Consider the following 21208-nt stretch of genomic DNA (forward strand, 5'->3'; position numbering starts at 1 on the left):
AGAGTGACAGATTACCAAGAGGTTTGAGGAAACTTTTGAGGTGATGGCTATGTTCACTATTTGAATTTCATGATGATTTCACAGGTGTACAGTGGATATGCCAAAACTCTTATTGTACACTTTATATGTATTGTATGCCAGTTACACCTCAATAAAGCTGTAAAAAGAAAAACAAAAAACTTACAGAAAAAAGTCCTCTTCTTCATCTGAATCATCTTCCAAAAGATTTCTCTGTCAAAAAAAGAAAAAGACTTGAGTTTTTAGATTCCAAGGGGCTTACAAACTGTCAGGGGCAGAGTAATGAAACAAGTTTTATCCTGGTGAAATTTCTTAACTCCAAGCTTCCAGACACAGGGAAGAATAATTACAGGTGCTTCACTGGAAGCTAAAAGATATGGAACCACACTGCAGACTTTCTAAGAAAATGCTTATAAGCCCGGAATCCTTTGACTGACCACAAGGTAGAGAGGTCACTGAAGCTGGCATGGGAGTAAGGGATGCAGGCAATCAGGGAGGGGCAAGTCCTTCCTCCTCCCCCTGCTTTCCAGTCTCTCTCTATCAGCAGAACCTAAGAAGAAGCTGGGGGCAAAGGAGAAATGTAGCTGCAGAGTCCAACTCTAGCATCAGAGAGAAGAGTATAGAAGGTAGGTTTGGAGCTGAGAGACAAGGCTTTATTAACTGGCACAGTCCACCTAACAGCTACTCGGCCTACGAATAGCCCTCTACACATATCTGAACTTCCAAACAAAAACAACTTTATACTTTTACCTTATAAGATACAACTGTTTTTATTAAAATGAGGAATGTCTCACCTTCTACGCAAAAGGGGAAGATATAAAGTTCCAAAAGGAGGCTGAAGAAGAGCAAAACCCAGACCTTTTCAGCATGCAAGAACTCAAACAGTATACAACTTGTAGGCCGAATAACGGCTCCCCATAGATATCGACATCCTAATCCCCAAAACCTGTGAAAATGTTTCCTTGAATGGTAAAAGGAACTTTGCAGAAGTTATTAAATCAAGGATCTTGAGGTTGGAAGATCAATATAGTGGGCCCAAAGTCATCACAAAAGTACTTAAAAAAGAGAGAGGCAGAAGTGTATGTGTGGTGTGTGTGTGTGTGAGAGAGAGAGAGAGAGAGAGAGAGACAGAGAGAGAGACAGAGAGAGAGACAGAGAGAGAGAGAGAGAGAGAGAGAGGGAGGGAGGGAGGGAGGGAGGGACAGAGGTTGGAAGATGTCACCCTGTTGTATTTAAAGATATAGGAAGGGGCATGAGCAAGGAGGTCAGGCAACCTCTAAAAGTTGGGAAAGGCAAGGAAAGAGCTTCTTCCCTATAGTCTCCAGAAGGAACATGGCCCTGCCAGTGCTTTGATTTTATCCCAGCAAGATCCATTTTGGACTTCTGGTCACCAGAACTATAAGACAATAAATGTGTTGTTTTAAGTTTGTGGTAATTTGTTAAAGTGGCAACAGGAAGCAAATACAACACCCATGTACCTCTTCTGAAGTAACTACTTAAGGAATTACACCAGCTAAAAAGAAAATTAAATCAGAACAAAGATCTTAAGATGGAGATTGACATACTCAGTACATCTAATAAAATGTGTGGTCAAATCTAAATGGAAGGGCTTTCCTGGTGGCGCAGTGGTTGAGAGTCCGCCTGCCGATGCAGGGGACACAGGTTCGTGCCCCGGTCCGGGAAGATCCCACATGCCGCAGAGCGGCTGGGCCCGTGAGCCATGGCCGCTGAGCCTGCGCGTCCGGAGCCTGTGCTCCGCAATGGGAGAGGCCACAACAGTGAGAGGCCCGCATACCGCAAAAAAGAAAAAAAAAAAAATCTAAATGGAAGATGATTGTGAACTATAACTTGAAAGATAAAAATGCATAATATAAAGAAAAATTCTACAAGAATCTAAAACTTTTCTCACAAAACCCAAAAGCAGGAAGTGGAGAGTAAAATGAGGAAGTTAAAAGCAAAGTAACATGCTCATCCTGGTGGGGAGAGGAGTGGAGAAGTGGGAAGAGGCCTAGAATGAAAAAGTAGTGTGGAGGGGCATAGTTTTTTTTGGCATGTTGAGAGAGAACACAAATTTAAACATTATTGTTAACATATAAAGTTAATTAAAAATAGAGAGGGGAAGAGAAAGAAAGGGAGGAAATTTTTAACTGCCTAGTGGTCCTGGGGGCAGGGAAAAAGTGAGGAAAAATAATCCATCTAGCTAAAGAAGTTAGGGAAAATAGGGAAAACATAAGAAGTACAATGAATGTCATTATCTCTATATATTATAATAAATAATACACAAAGAGTAAGAAAATGAAAAGAGGATGTGTTCAATATTCATTTAACAACTATGTCTGAGCATCTTCTATGTACTAGGCACTGTTCTAAGTACCAAGCATCAGCTTTGGACAAGACAGACAAGGTCTGAACTCTTACAAAAAAACACCTGATGGTGATGAATGTTATGCAGAGAATTAAAACAGTGATGGGATAAAAAGTGACAGGGTGACTAAATAAGATTAGGCTGTCAAGGAAAATCATTCTTAAAAGGTGAAATTTAGGCTGAGATCCAAACAATAACAAAGAGCCAACCAAAGATCAGGGTGAAGAGCATTGACTGCCAGCAGAGGGACTAGCAAGTGCAGAAAAAGTCCAAATATATCAGTTACCTTAATAAATGTGAATGGTTTGAATGCTCCTACTCAAAGTAAAAACTATACATGATTAGAGTTCAAAAAAATTGCAGCCAATATCTGTTTATAAGAAATTTACCTAAAATAAATGTCAAATAAAGGATGAAAGAAAAAAGAGAGATGAAAGAGATATATTATCAAATTCTAACAAAAAGAATGTTAGAGTTAGCAAAAGTAATATAAAGGGATTATTTTAGGACAAGCATTAAACAATCAAATAAGATTTTACAATGACAAAATGCACAATCCACTAAGATTTAACAGCAACGAATGTTTATATGTAACAATATAGTTTCAAAATACATAAAGCAAAAGCTGCTTAAATTATAAGAAGCAATGGATACATTCCAAAATCATAGGAAAGCTTTAACATATCCTTCAAAGATGGAGAAACCAGGAAGACAAAAAAATAAATAATCCAGAGCTGTGTACTCAGCAAATGTTATTTTCAAATATCCAAGAAATGAATAAGCAATAAAAGAATTTTAATAAATAGCCCAAACTAGAAATTACACAGGCCACATTCTCTTGACATAATGCAATGGAAATTAAAACAAATAAAAGGAAATTTTAAAACAGTCTTCTGTTAAAATGTTAAAAGGTAAATGCAAACTTAACAAACTATTTAGAAATCAATGACACTGGGGACATTACAAGACAAAATCTGTAGAGTATGGTCACAGCAGTACCTAAAGGAAAATGTGACCTTAAATCCATTTATTTATGAAATTACAAAGCCTGAAAATATATAAAATAAGTATTTAACTATTAAGATGAGTAAATTATTCCTAAGTCACAAACAACCCCAGAATTTCTAAAGAAAAAAAATTCATGAATTTGATTACATAAAAATTTAAAACGTAAAGAACATACAATATCATACACAAGGTTAAATGGCAAGTAACAGGCTGGGAAAGAAATTTGCAACATACTTTCAGACTAAAGGGTCTGGTATCTCTCTTATATAAAGATCACTGACAAACTAGCAAGAAAAAGACACATTATAGAAAAATCATCAAAGAAGAGAAATAGACAATTCCTAACAGAAAAAGAAATGGCCAATGACCACATGAAAACATGTTCAAAGTCAATAATATTCAGGAAGATACATTACTTCCTTCAACAAATATTTCTAGCTAATAAGTAACAATCATTACATTTACAATACAGTTTATTTGCCTTAGAGGGTGATGATACTAAAGTGTGTTTATTATAGTTGTCCAATGAGAAACACAATGAAAACGAATGTCTTTACACTTATTCACTGAACAAAAACACAAGAGCTAGGGATACATTATCAAAAAAGGGTAATGAGATACAATGAGATGTCATTTCACACCCACTAGGCAGATAATAACAAGTGTTGGTGAGGAGAAATTGGTGGTGAGGAGAAATGTGGAGAAATTAGAACTCTCATACACAGCTGGACGGGAATATAAAAATTGTGCAGCCACTCTGGAAAACAGTTTGGCAATTCTTCAGAAGGTTGAACATAGAGTTACTATAATACCCAGTAATTCTACTACTAGGTATTTACCCAAGAGAAATGAAAACATATGTAATGAAATGAAATGAAAATAAAAACTTGTATGTGAACATTCATAGCAGTGGTATTCATAGTAGCCAAAAAGTGTAAATAATCCTAAATGTCTATCAACTGATGAATGAATAAACAAAGTGTAGTATATTCATATAGTGGAATATTATTCAGCAATAGAAAAGAATGAAGTACTGATACATACTACAACATGGATGAACTTTGAAAACATTATGCTAAGAAGCCATTTACAAAAGACAACATAGTGTATGCTTCCATTTATATAAAATGTCCAGAATAGACAAATCTATAGATTTGTGGTTGCCTAGGGCTGAAGGGATGAGGAGGACGGGGGATGATTGCTAGAAAGTACAGAGTTTCTTCTTGGAATGATGAAAGTGTCCTAAAATTGATGGTGGTGATGGTTGCACAATTTGGTACTAAATACTAGTTACTAAAATCCACTGAATTGTACACTTTTAATGAGTGAATTGTATGGCATGTTAATTATATCTCAATAAAGCTGTTATCAAGAAAGTGTTACAGGAAAGAGGAACAAATTTTTTTAAAGTTTTATAAAAGTAATTTATAAATTCTTAGAACCAATCAGTTATCAAATTTCATGATCTGATAAACATTCAAAAGGAGGACTCTATTTAAACAGCCAATTTTTTTTTCAATTCTGCTAACTAATATCCTAGTTTTACAATAAATTGAGGTAGTATTCAACCAACAATGTAAAAAGAAAGTGCCATAGTTATGGTCTTAGAAGTAGAACTGATTGAAACTGTATATTTTATATTTTTGAGTAAATGAAGCTTATTCTAAAAAGTTTACTAGCAGTTAGTCTGTTGATGGATTGTATCCTCCTTCAAGCAAAACAAAAACAGACACTGAATAAAGAGTTAGAATAAGAGTTAGAATAAAGGGATGACAAATGATTCCTGTACTGTATTTCAAGATACTCCTAAATCATAAGATGTTAGACAGAGGTTCTAAGGTTGTGCAAAAAAGGAGCATGTAAAATGAAGTCAAACAGACTATCTGCTGTTTAAGGGCAGAGACCATGCCCTCTAGTTTTTAGCACAATGCCTAGCACATAGTTGGTAGTCAATAAACATTCGTTGCATGAATCAGAAAATAAAGGAATGGCAAGAAGATAGGAAGTGAGGGAGGGCTTTAGGTTGCTGGATGAAAAAGAATAGCTCTAATTCCTTCCCTCAATAAATACTTATTACTTATTCTAAAAGTAGCCTATCTACAATACTCATCAACGCTATCTTCCAAAATGCTGCATAATTTCTAGATTTATACAATCCTGCACAGAATGTTCTGAAATAAACTAAAAATTGAACATTATATAAAAGCTACTCTGGACTCTGTGGCAACTGCAGGACAAGAATCCTTTCTCTGTAATTCCAAAATCTAAAAAGTTCTGAAAACCAAGAGATTTTATAAGCTTTGGAGTGAAAACTCATTTGGAAGAAAATCTTACCTGAATTGATGTCAGCTAATTTATATACTTAATTAGAATAATCAGACATTCCACTGAGAAATATTAATATGTTTGGAGGTGCTGCTCTAGACCCCCAAAAGGCTCTTGTATAATGTGCACTAACTAGCTTTGTAAAATCTGAAAAATTCTGAGGAACTCCAACCACATTTGGCTCCAGAGTACTAAATAAGATATTGTGTATTTGTACAAAATTCCCTTTGAAAGACTAGAAAGAAGCTGGGAACATAATTTGGTCAATAATGGAAATAGAATTTGGTTGAGTCCCAATCTAAGTAACATATATTTTTTAATGTTTACTATGAAGAAAACAAATAGGATTCGAATATAGCCATAAATATTAGATTATTCTAAAACAAATTATTTACAAAGGAAAGATATTTTGAATCTTTCTTTTTTAAAGATTAAGATTCTGAACTTACCCTTTCACTTTTCACAGAACCAGTGACATCATCATCATTTAGGTGGCGCTTAAACTTGGGAGGCATCTTTTTTAGTGAAGAAGTACTCTTCTACTTCTCAGCAGAATAAGTCTTCACCACCTTAAGGAGAAAATAAATTTCATCAGATTTGAGACTTTGGGGTATAAGCTAAAGTACTGAAAACAGCGTACAAGGCCCTATATGGTGGGGCCCCTCCACTTCTCTAACTGCAGCTGCTCCCTCTCACCTGCTCCACTCCAGTGACCCTGGCCTCCAAGCTAGGCCTCAATACACAACAGTTAAAAAGAGAAGATGGAGGTAACTTTTAGAGAACACGTGGGGGAAATTAGCGAAAATATTTTTATAAAATCAAAGAGCAGCTTGTACAGGAGATGGGGAAAATTAGCAGGTTGTCCCCTTGTAAGTGAGACATCAAATGCTTAAAGATTTTAACTTGGAGTCAGAAGACGGCAGAACACTTCTAATTCTCTCACTTTTAGGGAGTTGCTTAAACAATGATTCTGTTTCCTCATCTGTAAAATAGTGATTTCTAGCCTTCTGCATGGAGTTGGGATGGTCAAATCAGATTAATACACACATGCAAAAACATTCTGTCAATTACAACGTCCTGTTCTAATGCATAACACTAGGTGCTCCAAGAAAAGGGGTAAGTTTGGAAAGTACTGGGTTAAACAAAGCCAGGTTTTTTGTTTTTTTGGTTTGCTACAGAAAGTCTCACAGTCTTTTATATACTAATTTGCATTATGATTTTCCAGGAAAATGCTTGAATACGCAACATATTCAAAATTTTCTTGAGAAAAAGCTGACAAGCAAATACGAGTTTTCAGCATCATGGACTAGAAGATGGATGAATAATAAGAATAGCTAAGGTGTACTGAATGTTTTACTATGTGTCAGGCACTATGCTCAGCGATTTACACACATTTTCTTTTACTCATTACAACACTCCTTCAAAGTAAACACAAAGAAACTAAGAGAAAACTAAGGCTTGGTAAAAGATAAGTAACTAATAGTGTTAGTCACTCTACTGATTGAAATCTCAGAAACATAGGCCTAAATTATTAATGGCTGTGCATGATCCATTTTAATATTTATCCAATTAGTTGTCTATTAGGTTATACAGTTCTGTTCTAGAAAGACCACTTCCCTGTAACAATCCAGCAGTCCTCTTTCCCTTTCCACGAGAACCTCTAAGATTTTTAAGTGTAATTAGACATTTGTTGGTTAATATCATACACTTAAAAAAGAATAAGCCCAGTTTCATAAACAAAATAAAGTAAAATTTTAAGTTGACTTCCCATCAAAACAAATTGATACACTTGTCTTTGATAAGAAATGATTTTCCAAACCAGAAACTTAACCACTTGTAACAAAAACCAAATACTTGCTACCTAAGTAACAGCTCTAGAGTTCTTCATTCTACAATATTTCTGTCACGTACATCCGGCATCTGACCCATTTTATTCCTCATACTTTGATTTCAGAATAATTCATTCATGCAGAAATGTTACAGAATGCATGGAGAAACAGATGACAAAGGAAGCAACCGAAGAACTAGAACTGTTAATAATACCTGTATTTTATTTATATTTTAAACCCTACAAAGGGTCTGCTTCAATATCCAAAAGCAAATAACAGGCCAACTTACATAACATCTTTATGAAATATACAGTAAAGCTACAAGTTTAATGATGAGCAAACCCAAATTCAGGTCCCATAATCCAAGAAGCAGCTTCATGAAGGCAAGAAGTCACTGTCTGACAAACATAAAAGCCATCAGCAAAGCAGCAGGCAGATTAATTAACTGTGCTTGAGGAAGCACAGGGTAAATGATGGTATTTGCACCAAATGACTAGTAGAAATAAACAATGCTCAGAAATTAGATTTATACATATTCTACCTAAGAGTTCTCCTGTACAAAATACATATGAATTCAGGTGTTTGTGTCTAGGTATATATGTAAATAAGAGAACCTTCATGATGTATTTCAACATCACCAATACATTTTTAAAATGTCACATCACCATACGCTTCTTATGCCATCATCATACGTTTACAATTTCATGTATGTATTTTTTGAAGAGGCAGTACGTTCTGAATTCAATGACTTTACAAGTAATAAACTTCTAACCTGTTGTTTAGCAAATGTTGGCTTCTATTTTGCTTTATGCAAACAACAAGCACACCAACCCCCCTAGTATTTCATTTCACAAAAAGCTTGAATCTGGGCAGAGGCTTCCCTTTTCCCAGCCTGCGTTCCCTTTCTGACTCCTCTTCCTCATCTCTCATCAGCAGTCTTGGTTGGTGCAGTTTCACGGAAATAAGTGACTTGGATGGACACAGCCTGGAGATGTTATTCACAAAACCTGTCAAAGTGTAATGATTCACCTCACCTTCCGGTCATTATAAACACAGCGGGGTTGGTGCTCTCTCTCCCAAACCTTTTCATGGTGAAACAAATCCATCCCTCCAGCAAGCAGCTCCGTTCACACCCCCCACCTCCCACCCCATCTGTCGCACCAGGCCACGTCCCCTGACATCTCCTAACTCTAGTCCTTTCTGTCCCAAGATCCCCACTCGCAGTCCGGGCTGCCTCCCACTCTTCTCCAATCTTCCCCAGCCTCGCCACTATTCTCTTCCCATTTCCCCAGAGCACCCTACAATTTCCATTCGTCTCCCCCTTAACCGCTCCCCATCGCACACCCCTGTCCTGGTCGCCCTTCCTCTGGGAACCCCCGGTCCGACCCCAGCCTTTTCCCACTCTGGGCTCCCTCCACTGCCCCCGAGGCCGGTCCCCCTGCCCGACGCGGACGTTGGGGGCGGCGGGGCAGGGACTTCGTCTCCGTTTCCTTTCTCCGCACATCACCCCTTCCCGTCGGGAACAGGCGGGCGGCCGTACCTGAGTCTCCCGGGGAGCTCCGGGCAGCTCTCCGGGGATGGGCAGGACTGGGCGGGCGGAGGAAGAAAGCGGCGAGGGGGAAGACAGTAGGCGCGGACCCGGCGCCTGCCGCTCCGCCGCAGCTGCACCCCCGCTCATCGAGCCGCTCGGCGCTCCGCAGCCTGGCGCCAGGCGGAGGGAGCGGGTCCAGGCCGCAGAGATCGTCGAGGGAGTCGATTCCCCCCTCCGCTCTCTACCTAGAGGCCCTAGCGGACGCGAAGTTTGGATCCCCGGGATGATTTTGTGCTTTAAGGGAGGAACAACAGCCGCGGGCTCCTGAGGTCCCAAGCGGAGGTCGGAAGTTCAGGGGAGGTGGTGGAAGCTCTGAGAAGTCACGCAGGGTGGGGCGCCTTAGGGCTTGCTCCTGGCAGGGGTTGATGAGGCCTTAATAACGTGGTGCTTTGTGCCTGGTCCATTCCCCGGGCTAAGGAAGCCTAGCAGAAAAATGAGGATGGCTCGAAGCCTGACGACCGGCTTCAGCTCGTCTTGGGCCTTTCCTGAAGTAAGGAGATGTGTCTGATCCCTTGTTTATAGCATCAGAGTTAGACTGATGAGAGATCTTCAGGAGAGAGATCTTCAGGGTTACTAATCCAGGCTCTTTATTTTAGACATTAGGAATCTCTCGTCCAAAGAGATTTACTTGACGTTGCACAGCTAGTTGGACAGGTTTGGGACAAGGACTCATTCTTTCCCCTGTATGCAGTAGAGTTCTAACCTAAAATAACCGGATCCAGACACCAGGCAGACACCAGAGCCTTCAGATTTCAGCTGGGAATTCACTCTTGCACGTCCATTCCACTGTTCTCTTGACACCGCCTACCTCCCCTCCCCCCAAGTTAGTAGCATATTTAAGCCTGCAGTGGCTGGGCATAGTAATCCGAAACAATTCCAGTTTCGTTTTTGCTTTCTCTTGTTTGTCTTATTTATCCATTCCTCCCACACACGCCCCAGCTGGATTGTTTTATCATTTTTTTCCTATCAATTTTTTTGCTACACGTCATTTCTACTAAATATCTTTGGGTCCTTTGTTTAATACAATGTTTTGATTTAGTGCATATTTAAGCCAAACAAACACATTGAATGATACCTTGGCTAGGGCAATGACTCTCAAGTTAATTACATAGAGTCGAACCACCTGGAAAGCTTTAGAAATGGATGCCCCCGCACTACTCTGAGATTCTGATTTAATTGGCCTGGGATGTTGAGAAACAGTAAGCCATAGGTTGTCAATTGAAGCTTCTGAAAGCCTGATGTTAGACTCGCTCATCATCTGTGAGTCCACTACTCGGATCCAGGTTGACTTGGACTGAAATAGTCCACCTGGAAGGGAAGTTGCTTATAGTATGTTTCTCTGCTTGGGCATGATGATGAGACTACCCATCCACAGATAACCCAGAAGTTTTTTGGTTTGTGTTTTCCTGTCCACAGTTGACTTTATATCTGCATATCTGCTTGCTATGGCTGCTTCCCTGCATTGGTGCCTCAGCCAGTTAGAGCTTTAGCCAGTTACAGCCTCTGCCCTTCTTACAGAACAACTTAAGGCAATATGATTATTGAGCTGTACTGGCATGTCATTGCATAGCTTGCATGAATAAAGCATTCTTTTTGGTTTTTTTAACCATAGTTCTTTAGTTCTGCCAAATATTTTGGTATAATTGGTTTGGGGAGGGCTAATGCAAGCCTCACCCTTTAATCACCTGAACAAAGTCTCTGACTATCCCCAACATTTCTGAAAGCTTAGAAAATGTCCTTTTACAGTTAATATGAATCAGATATGCCAGTTATCCTGAAAGAATATAAATAGCACTGGACGTAAAGTCAGAATGGGGTTCCAGTCTCACCAATTTGAATTATTTGATTATCTCCTACCCTATTTTCTCTTTCTTAAGCTCCAATTATTCAGATGCTGGTCCTCTAATTTAATTATTTCTCTTCCAATTTTAGACCTTCACCCTTAGTGGGGCCTAATATCCTCCTCGCCAGAGATCCTTTGTTCTTTCTTTTCAGAGATCCTTTCTTCGAAGACTAAATCTCTGGACTTCTGATTGATTCTTAAATAGGCTTTCTATTATTCCTTCTGTTTTTAGCCCACACCATGCTCAGAAGTATCTGGTGCTTTCAATTCCCTTATGTGGGGTTTAGCTGTGTGAATTAGATTGCTTCATAACCTGCTTAGGATTCCTGTCTCTCAAGTTGGCTAAGATAATTGCCACTGATTCATATACTTTCCAGGTTTCAATATTTTGTTGCTGTTATCTTCTCTCCTATGAGGCAGAAAAAAAATACAAATCAGTTATAAGCCTGTGAACAATTGTTCAGCATCAGTCAAAATGTAAATCAAAATAAACAATGAAATATCATTTTTAATCTATCAATGACTGGGAAGGAAGGAGTTAAGCAGCAGATCTAAAATCAGTGCTCTCCCTTTAGAGGGAAATACTTCTAGGAGAGCAAGCAAGCATGCAAATCTTAAAAGTATGGTAATAACAGACTTCCTGGCTACAAACTAGTATTTACTAGCAGGAGAGTTTGTATCTATGGAATTCCTTTAGCAAGATGTCCTTGGGCTGGGATTGATTATAGAGACCAATTGTTGATCAGTTAATTTAAAAAGTCAGTTAAAGCAATAGGTCATAAAAATGGCAGATATACTTTAACTTTTAAATTTTTGACTCAAATGTGTAATTATACATTCACTCACTAATCTTTGAAGTAGGGCTAAGACCTTTTATCTGAGCCTGAATCTGTTTGTTGGAGCACCTCATTGTTTTTATTATAAATTACTTTGTTTACATTTTCTTTTTCTTCAAAGCAGAGCAAGAACTTAAAGACACATTTGAAGCAATTTGATTGCCAAGTCAATCTAGATTTTGTACAATTTTTTTCCAAAGTTTTACAGATTTTTCTTACCCATATCTTGTTCTATAGTAATTTATTTGTTGTTCACCTTCATCAATTTAGTTTTCATGGAAACAACTTTTTATTGGTATTTCATTGGTTTGAATATTTAAATTCCATAAGTATAATAAGAGGCATAAATATTTTAGGTTACAAATACAAATTGACTCTTTTGCGGTAGGCAGGCCTCTCGCTGCTGTGGCCTCTCCCATTGCGGAGCACAGGCTCCGGACGCGCAGGCTCAGCCGCTCCACGGCATGTGGTATTCTCCCGGATCGGGGCACGAACCCGTATCCCCTGCATCGGCAGGCGGACTCTCAACCACTCCGCCACCAGGGAAGCCCCAAATTGACTCTTGATAAGCATACAGCTCAACTGTTTTGGTGAGGAAGTACACAGGTATATCATATAGCTAACCTGTTAGCCTCTAACCTGTTAGTGCTCAGAGGGCCTTGGTGTTATGTAAATATAATTAGCTCGTTTTACTTTTGATTTTGAAAGAATCTCAGACTTACCAAAGAATAAATACAAAGAGCTCTTGCAAACACTTTATTCAGATTCACTGGTTAACATTTTCTGATGCCAGGCTCCATTCCTCATTGAATTTCATGGCTCACAGTGTAAATAATACTGAAAGAGTTCAGCCCAATCTCTCTCTCCTAGTAGAAGAAGGAACAGAGGGCCAGAAAGTATACTCGACTTAACTCAAGGGGGTTGTTAACATTTCACTTCATTTGCTTTATTCTCTCCCCACCTCTTTCCCCACCTAAGTATTTAAAAGTTATATAATCATGCATCCTTACCCCTAAATACTTCAGTGGCTATTCCTAAGAACAAGAACATTCTCTTCATAACTATGATTCAATTTTCAAATTCAGAAAATTTAACATTGATACAATGCTATTTTCTAATAAAGTTTCCATATTCAAAGTTTGCCAATAGTGCCAGTTGTGTCCTTTGTGGCAACAGTGAGTAGAGTTCACAGAGAGAATGTACAATAATGAGTAACAGAGCAAGTGGGTTAAGTGGAGTCTGGTTTTTAAAGATAGACTCTACGGTAGTTTAATTTTTGTTAAAAAATATGTAATAAAATGGAATGTCCCCTATGCTTTCCTCATGGAATGTTAGATCTAACATTATAATATAGACTCATAGAGATGCTTTGTTCCTCTCCTAACTTCTTGTTTATTGATGTGACATGTTATAAGCATTTTATCTCGGAGAAGTTGCCTCCCACAAAGATGGCAACAACAGAGACCTGTGTACTAATATGCTCTAATTGTATTATAAATTTATTTGCTACTTCTCTGAAAGTTAAACATGGCTACCACTTATTAAATGCCCATTTTGTTAAACACTATGTTCAGTGATTAGCATATGTTATTTCAGCGCAACAACCCTCTGATAACAAGTATCATTTTTTTCATTTTATCAATGTGGAAACCAAGGCTTTGAGATGAATTATGTAATTTGTCCAAGGTAAAAGTATGGTAAAATTGGGCACATTAGTAAATATTGCAGAGCTATAAGTTTAAATTAAGATGAGATAAATATTTTATTGAAATGGGTTGCATGCTTTGCCCTTAAAATAGAAATTAGACAATTTATTCTTAAAGTATGGTAAAGGTGGAATCTGTCAGGCTTAATGTCTTGTGATGATCTTTTTTTTTTTTTTTTTTTTTTTTTTTGGTACGCGGGCCTCTCACTGTTGTGGCCTCTCCCGTTGCGGAGCACAGGCTCCGGACACGCAGGCTCAGCGGCCATGGCTCACGGGCCCAGCCGCTCTGCGGCATGTGGGATCTTCCCGAACCGGGGCACGAACCTGCGTCCCCTGCATCGGCAGGGGGACCCTCAACCACTGCGCCACCAGGGAAGCCCCTCTTGTGATGATCTTATATGACTAAGGAGGCTTTAGTCTGTTGAAGGTCAAACACAACTTTAATTTCTTGCTGAAGATAGTAATATTAATCTTGGGTGTTATATCAAAGTGAATAAATTCATCTATCAGCTATGTGACAAGTATTCTGTTAAAGTCTGGTGATATAAAGATGGTAAACAGGGTTTTTTGCTCTCCAAGAACCCACATTCTTACATAGAAACACAAGACTCAGCAACTATTGAAAACTGAGTAAAGTTAATTATAGATTCAAGTGAACAATGGAATATATACTTATATGTACACACACATATATGGATATCTTAGCAAATAGAATTGCCTAAGGTGAACTGTAATATCAAAACTGAATTACTGGGCTTCCCTGGTGGCGCAGTGGTTGAGAGTCCGCCTGCTGTTGCAGGGGACACGGGTTCGTGCCCCGGTCTGGGAAGATCCCACATACCGCAGAGCGGCTGGGCCCGTGAGCCATGGCCGCTGGGCCTGCACGTCCGGAGCCTGTGCTCCGCAACGGGAGAGGCCACAACAGTGAGAGGCCCGCGTACCGCGCAAAAAAAAAAAAAAAAAAAAAAAAAAAACTGAATTACTTGTAGGAGTCTAACAGTAAATTAAAACCACAAATGGAATCAAGCAGACATGCTGATACACCTCAGGACAAGCAAGAGGAGGAATCCATTACTATTCCCAGGTACGAAGAGGCAAGAGAAGGGTCAACAGAACAAAGCAAGAGCCACAGTTGTAGGAGAGGGGCTATCTGGCAGGAGCCATGGTCCTAGATAGAGGAATCTTAGCCATTGCTAAGACAGCTCTGACCCATTCGCCTCCCACTTCTCTTGCCAACTAAGTGAACCCCATGGAAAGACAAAAGGAAGGTGATAAAGTCTGCCCCTTCCCTTAAATGCACTTTTTGGGGAAAGTGTTTTAGCATTCCCAGAGCATGGGAATCCTCAGCTTCAACTATTAGCTCTATGAAGAAGAATCCAAAGAAGAGTGTATATAAGGAAAAAAAGCAGAATTTAGGAGAATGTCTGTGTTTAGGGGTGAGAGGATGAGGGGTGTTCAATAAGAAGTGGCCAGAGCAGTACACAGAAAAACAGTAGAGACAGGACAGTGTAAAAGAAGGAGGAATGGTCATTAGCACCAAAGACTTCAGAGAAATTGGGGGTGGGGAGGGAGTGGGGAGGGGGCAGGGGTGGGGGGAATGAAGGCTAGAAAAAGCCATCAGATTTGTTGACTCGCAGACCACTATTGATCTTCAGGAAGTGTTTCAGTAACGTTGTGGAAGTGGAAGCCATATTGTAAGAGTTGAGTTTTAGGGGAAATGCAGATTATATATTCCTCTTTCAAGGAATTCAGTTGTAAAGAGAAGTTGCAACTCAAAGCAGCAATAGGGTTAAGGTACCATCAGAAATAACTATGTTATATTTAGGAATGGGGAATAAGGAGCCAGTGTGAGAATGAGATTGAAAATGCAAATCAAAAAAAGAAAAAACACCAACGGACATTGGAGTGATATCTCTGAAGAGGTGGGGGATCAGTGTTGGAGAGTAGCAGAGGGGAGTTCTGGGCAAGATGGAGAGAGAATACCTTCTTGCAGGCAAGGGGGAAAGAAGTGACTGATGATGAAGATAAAGAGATTTTGAAATGGAAAAGAGAGAAGTTAAGGAAACTCATAGACTCAAAATGATCAGTAAAAGGCAAGCAAGGTCTTATGTGAAGGGTCAAGAAAGCAGTGTTGGAGTTGGAAGCTTAAAGAAAATGGAGATGGTTTGGAATAGCTGCTTTAACCATGATGAAATGGTGAACAAAAGGAAATTCTCAGCAGCTGTGAAAATCAGGCTAGAATTGTGATTTTGACTGCTCCTTTAAATCAAGGACTCTGTCTTAGATTCCTTCTTATCCTCCATGGTACCTTGCACAGAGCAAGCACACAATAAATATTTATTGATGATTCTAATTTTTAAAGTTTGCTTTTGAATGAAGAAAAGACAAGAGAAAAAAGAAAATAAGGGAAGTGAAAGCATGAGAGAATGTTTTATATTGCCAGTGCGTGGGATTCCTAGAAGCACTTTGCCTGCTTACTGACCTTCACAAAGTCACTTACTTTCAATAGTACTGGTTTCATTTCCCAGGCAGCAAAAGAATGAGTAATCTCCACCTCCTATTGTCCTCCAAGAATATCACAAGCTCTTAGTAAAATAATATTTACATATTCTTTTGTTCACTTTATAAACAAGATAATATACAATTTCTCCATTTTTAAAGATTTCCTGCTCTTTTGTCTGTACTGTTTTATTATTATTAAAAGTTAGCTAGTGAGAGTTTGGCCTATTGCCATTGATTTTCTTTTGGCATTTCAAGAAAACAGAAGTGAGAAAAAAGACTATGAAAAATGGGCTTCCCTGGTGGCGCAGTGGTTGAGAGTCTGCCTGCCGATGCAGGGAATGCAGGTTCGTGCCCCGGTCCGGGAAGATCCCACATGCCGCGGAGCGGCTAGGCCTGTGAGCCAAGGCCGCTGAGCCCGCACGTCCGGAGCCTGTGCTCCGCAACGGGAGAAGGCCACAACAGTGAGAGGCCCACGTACTGCAAAACAAAACAAAACAAAAAGTATGAAAAATGAAAATTTGTGACTTACAAAAATAAAATGAAGAAAGGAAACAGAGGCAATTTGATTCCAAGTCTAATTAGTCAATATCACTGTCTTTAAGTATTTAAATAAATGTTTATGTTGGGATTCCATAGTCATTTCACCTTATCAGTTTACCTGAAGTGCACTTTAATTTCATAATCTGGACTTCCCTGGTGGCACAGTCATTAAGAATCTGCCTGCCAATGCAAGGGACACGGGTTCAAGCCCTGGTCCGGGAAGATCCCACATGCTGCAGAGCAACTACCCACATGTCGCGGAACAACTAAGCCTGCGTGCCACGACTACTAAACCTGGGCTCTAAGCCCGTGAGCCACAACTACTGAAGCCCGCGTGCCTAGAGCCCGTGTTCCACAACAAGAAAAGTCACCACAATGAGAGGCACGTGCACTGCAACAAAGACTAGCCCCTGATCTCTGCAAGTAGAGAAAGCCCGCACGCAGCAATGAAGACCCAGTGCAGCCAAAAATAAATTAAAAAAAAAATCATAATCTATTTCTAGGAGGCACTCTGTCTTTGTATTTTACTCATAAAGTGTAAACAAGCAAAATGCTTTAATTTAAAAAAAAATGTTAACTGGAAAACACCTTTCTAAGTCATCCATAGCTTGCTGTATCATATTCAGTTTTTCCCTATGTTGTAGTAGATCACGTCTCTTTTAATAATTAATAATAGAACAGTTTTCCTTCCGGCTCTGGTTATGTTGTTATTTTGAGTTTATTAAGCATCCAACTCTCCCCCACTTTAAAAGAAAAACAATTATTTAACCAGAAAACTTCATAGCATCTTTTCTGTGACTCTGAATTCATCATGTTAGCTTACATTACAGTGAATGCCTCAATGTCAGGCAGGTCCAGGTCTGAACCATGGCATATGAGATTAACTGTGGGAAATCTAACTGGCCTCAAGCTCAATGACAACCATCCCTATGGAATAATTTTAGGAAAAGTTTTTGGCAATAACCGTGCTGCCTTTCTCCCTCAGTCCTTTACAGATAAATAACAAGTTTTGCAACTATTTTCTAAAATGTCATGGTAGTAAATTTAATAATGTACCTGTGCTTAGAATTATTTTGAGAGAATTCTTGAGGAAGTTTTTGTGACCAAAGAACTCATCATTATGTTTTGAAACTTGTTTACTGCAACACAGTTCTAAGAGTATACTCTTGAAGAAAAATGTGTGTTTACATTTTAAAAGTTTTCCTTTTTTTTTAAACGTGTGCGCAAATCCTTTGAGTCTGCACTAGATCTCAAGGTTCCGGCACTGACACAGGGCTCCAGAGATGCAACTGAGTCACATCCCGAGCCTGTGTCAGCATCTGTGTGCACAGACATATTTCCCTACCTGCTCTTGATTTTCAGGCTACTCTTGATTTCAGTTATTGTATTTTTTGGTTCCAGAATTTCCATTAAAAATAGATCTAATTCCCTGGGGAAATTCTCTATCTTTTTATCATATTTTAAAAATATTTTAATCAAAGTCCTTGTCTGCTAATCTAATACCCGAATTACTGGTTTCTATTATCTATTTTTTTCTTGGATTTTGGTGATATGACTCTTATCTCTTGGTATACCTAATAGCTTTTGATATTCATTCGATATTGACTATTGAATATAAAATAACCAAGTATGAAAAATTGAGTAGAGGGAATTCCCTGGCCATCCAGCGGTTAGGACTGCGCTTTCACTGCTAAGGGTGTGGGTTCAATCCCTGATGGGAGAACTAAGATTCCACAAGCTGCACGGTGTAGCAAAAAAAAGAAAAAAAATTGAGTATAAGAAAGAACATCTATGTGATGTTATCCCTCTCCAAAGTGGAGTCACTCTCATCTCTGCTGGATAGATAAAGATGCTAAGCAGAAAGCTTCTGAAAAACAGTGATTTTCTCATCCTAACCTCCCACCCCAAGTAGCTTCAGCATTCAGCAAAATTTTGTGGGGAAACCATCTGTGTCGCTCAGTTATTCACTCTTCCCTTCTCCCTGAAACCCTGGCTCTCCAAGATTTCAGCTTTGTCTCTTCAGTCCTGTGAGAACCCAAAATGTAAGTGCTTTGTTTGTTTTGTTCCCCAACAATGACCCTTGACCCAGGCGAAGCCCCGATGCTCAGCATCTTGCCTTGTACCCAGAATCTATAAGCACCTCCAGCTGGCAAAGGAAAAAGCTCACCATTTTGCAGTTCCTCCTCTGGAATCTTGGTTCCTCTAGTCTTGTTGCTCCAACAGCTCTTGGATTGCTTTATAGAGATGCTTTTGGTACTTATCTGGCTTTTCCATTTATTCCTAGAGGGAGATTTGGTGTGGCTCAATTTACTCTGTCAGACCTGAAAGTAGAACTATATTCAAGCTACTCTTAAACTACTATAAAGAGATAAGCTCACTTGCAGTGACTACACAAGAAAATGGGAGGGAGGGGTTTCTGAAAGGGAGAGTTTCTTAAGTCCTCCCACATACAAGCGGGTAGTTAGAGTGCATTACTTATTATAGGTTCTGGCTGGGTGGTGAGCCAGAGTGAGAAGATCCTGGTTTCTTCAGGCAATGAAGGCACATTCAATCAGCATCGTTTATTCAGAAATACTTGGGTCAGCTCCCGTTTGCCCACATATTACAGAGTTGGTAGAAAGAAAAGTAGGGTCTCCTTTTACTTTATATTTCTCTTTATATATAGGCTGTATCTAAACCTTTTTATGCATGATACATACACATTCATCATTCCTATTTTCCTTTATTACAGCAGTGAATTATTCGTTTTTCATTTTTAATCTTTTTTTTAAGCGAAGAAATGATCACATCCTCTGTTCACACTCATTTCAAAGCCTATAACACAATCCATAAAGTTGGTCTCAGAGTCACAGTCACACTTCACTGACGTTGCAGATCACAAGGGCTCCATTATCATAGTTCCCTGCTTTAGGTTCTATGGTCACAAATGGCATATGAGCAGTTATTTACAAGGAATGAAATTATGTCATCAAAATACCTTGAATAGATACATTTCAAACTTTCTTCAGAGGATGAAAAAAAAGTGAAATAATAAATCTTTCCCTAACAATGTTTTTTAAAAATGTAGTCAAGTTTTCTCTATGGACTAAGCCGGCCTCTGTGGTTTATTCTTTACGTAATGATAGATTTAAGGCAGCACCAAAAGCACAGGAAAAATTCTCGTGACCACGAAGCATCCTTCATGGCCCTCCTATTAAGTGACAGGCACTGTGCATAAACATTATGTACCAAGAACCTTGGCAATCTAGTGAAATCTAGGAACCTCTTATTAAAATAATATCTCTAAATGCATCAAAATACAGAATTACAAAGGAAGGAAATTTATAATGCTATAAAATATTTTAAAAGACAATTTGTGATACACTAAGATATATTAACTCATTAAATAAAATCTAGCGCCAGGCCTAACATCTACCATGATTTTGAATTAGTAATAGCATAAACAATATTTCAAGATATCTATGGTTGTAATGTGATATAAAAATCTTAGTGATTCCTATCACTAGAACTGCTGAGGGTTTTGGGGGGGGCTCCATTTATAGTTGAAGAAAATGCTAATATCTGTTAGAGATTACTGAAAATAAAGATGTAATTTCTTTCCCATTCAAGTTCACAGACCCTCTGAATTCTATCCATGGTCTTCAAGAGTTCCCTGATTTAAGTATTTCATCCTCTCTGCCAAACAGTGGATGGCCCCAAGGATACTATGAGGTTTCTTTTTTTTTTTTTTAATTAATTTATTTTTTGGCTGCTTTGGGTCTTCGTTGCTGCGCACAGGCTTTCCCTAGTTTCAGTAAGCGGGGGCTACTCTTCATTGTGGTGCGCGGGCTTCTCATTGCAGTGGCTTCTCTTGTTGCAGAGCATGAGCTCTAGGCGCCTAGGCTTCAGTAGTTGTGGCTCACGGGCTTAGTTGCTCCACGGCATGTGGGATCTTCCCGGACCAGGGCTCGAACCTGTGTCCCCTGCATTGGCAGGCGGATTCTTAACCACTGCACCACCAGGGAAGTCCCAAGTACTACTTTCAGATGACATCCGAATGACAACCTGAGGAGGCCAATTACCAAAATGAGCCTTAAGTTTTGCACATTGTGCTTTGAGGCAATGAGGAAGAGGGAGAGGATGCACTTCTGAATAACTGGTTGTTATTCTTTTCCCCTGAATTTCCGTGTTGTTACATTATTAACAGTGAAACCCTGGGAATTCTCTGGCAGTCCAGTGGTTAGGACTAGGCGCTCTCACTGCTGGGGTCCCAGCTTAAATCCCTGCTCGGGAAACTAAGATCCTGAAAGCTGAGCACAGCTAAGTGCTACTTTCCTCCAAATTAAACCTGAATTGTACAAGTAAAGTGGTTAAAGTAAGGCGGGGGTGGGGCGGGAGATGCAGAAGATAGAGCTGGGCTGGGCACCTTTCTTCTGCTATGGACTGGCTCTACTCATCCCTTGCCTCACTTCCTTCTAATCTACAAGTCTTCCTTTTCCGAGGCCCCCCTCCTCCAGTGTGCCCACCGCCGTCAGCGCTCAGACCTTATGTGGCTCGTGCTCAGAATGGGAGCTCAGAGACGAAAGGAACAAACAGCCTGGGGCCCGGGAGCTCTCTTCCAAGGCTGGAAAGCCCAGAGCTGAGAAGGCTGCCCCCGCTCGGTGCTC

The 21208-nt window shown here is 39.5% G+C and overlaps 1 protein-coding gene across 6 annotated transcripts in view; it reads right to left on the bottom strand.

Moving 5' to 3' along the window:
• Nucleotides 1-21198, bottom strand: part of VAMP4 (vesicle associated membrane protein 4) — a 40577-nt gene extending 19379 nt beyond the window's left edge. Inside the window, exons 1-6 of one of the 6 annotated variants that reach the window (XM_032650131.1) lie at nt 21086-21198; nt 18730-18842; nt 12538-12681; nt 11293-11388; nt 6166-6285; nt 185-231 (exon numbers count right to left, since the gene is read on the bottom strand). In XM_032650131.1, coding sequence (XP_032506022.1) covers nt 185-231; nt 6166-6231 — 113 coding nt within the window. In that variant the 5' untranslated portion in view covers nt 6232-6285; nt 11293-11388; nt 12538-12681; nt 18730-18842; nt 21086-21198. Of the gene's footprint in view, nt 1-184; nt 232-6165; nt 6286-8317; nt 8553-9085; nt 9453-11292; nt 11389-12537; nt 12682-18729; nt 18843-21085 lie in introns of those variants that run through there. The other 5 variants (XM_032650140.1, XM_032650123.1, XM_032650113.1 and 2 more) reach the window with 5 other exon arrangements.
• Between the last annotated feature and the right edge of the window lie 10 nt (nt 21199-21208).

Source organism: Phocoena sinus, chromosome 1, assembly GCF_008692025.1.
Source record: "Phocoena sinus isolate mPhoSin1 chromosome 1, mPhoSin1.pri, whole genome shotgun sequence".
NCBI lineage: Eukaryota > Metazoa > Chordata > Mammalia > Artiodactyla > Phocoenidae > Phocoena > Phocoena sinus.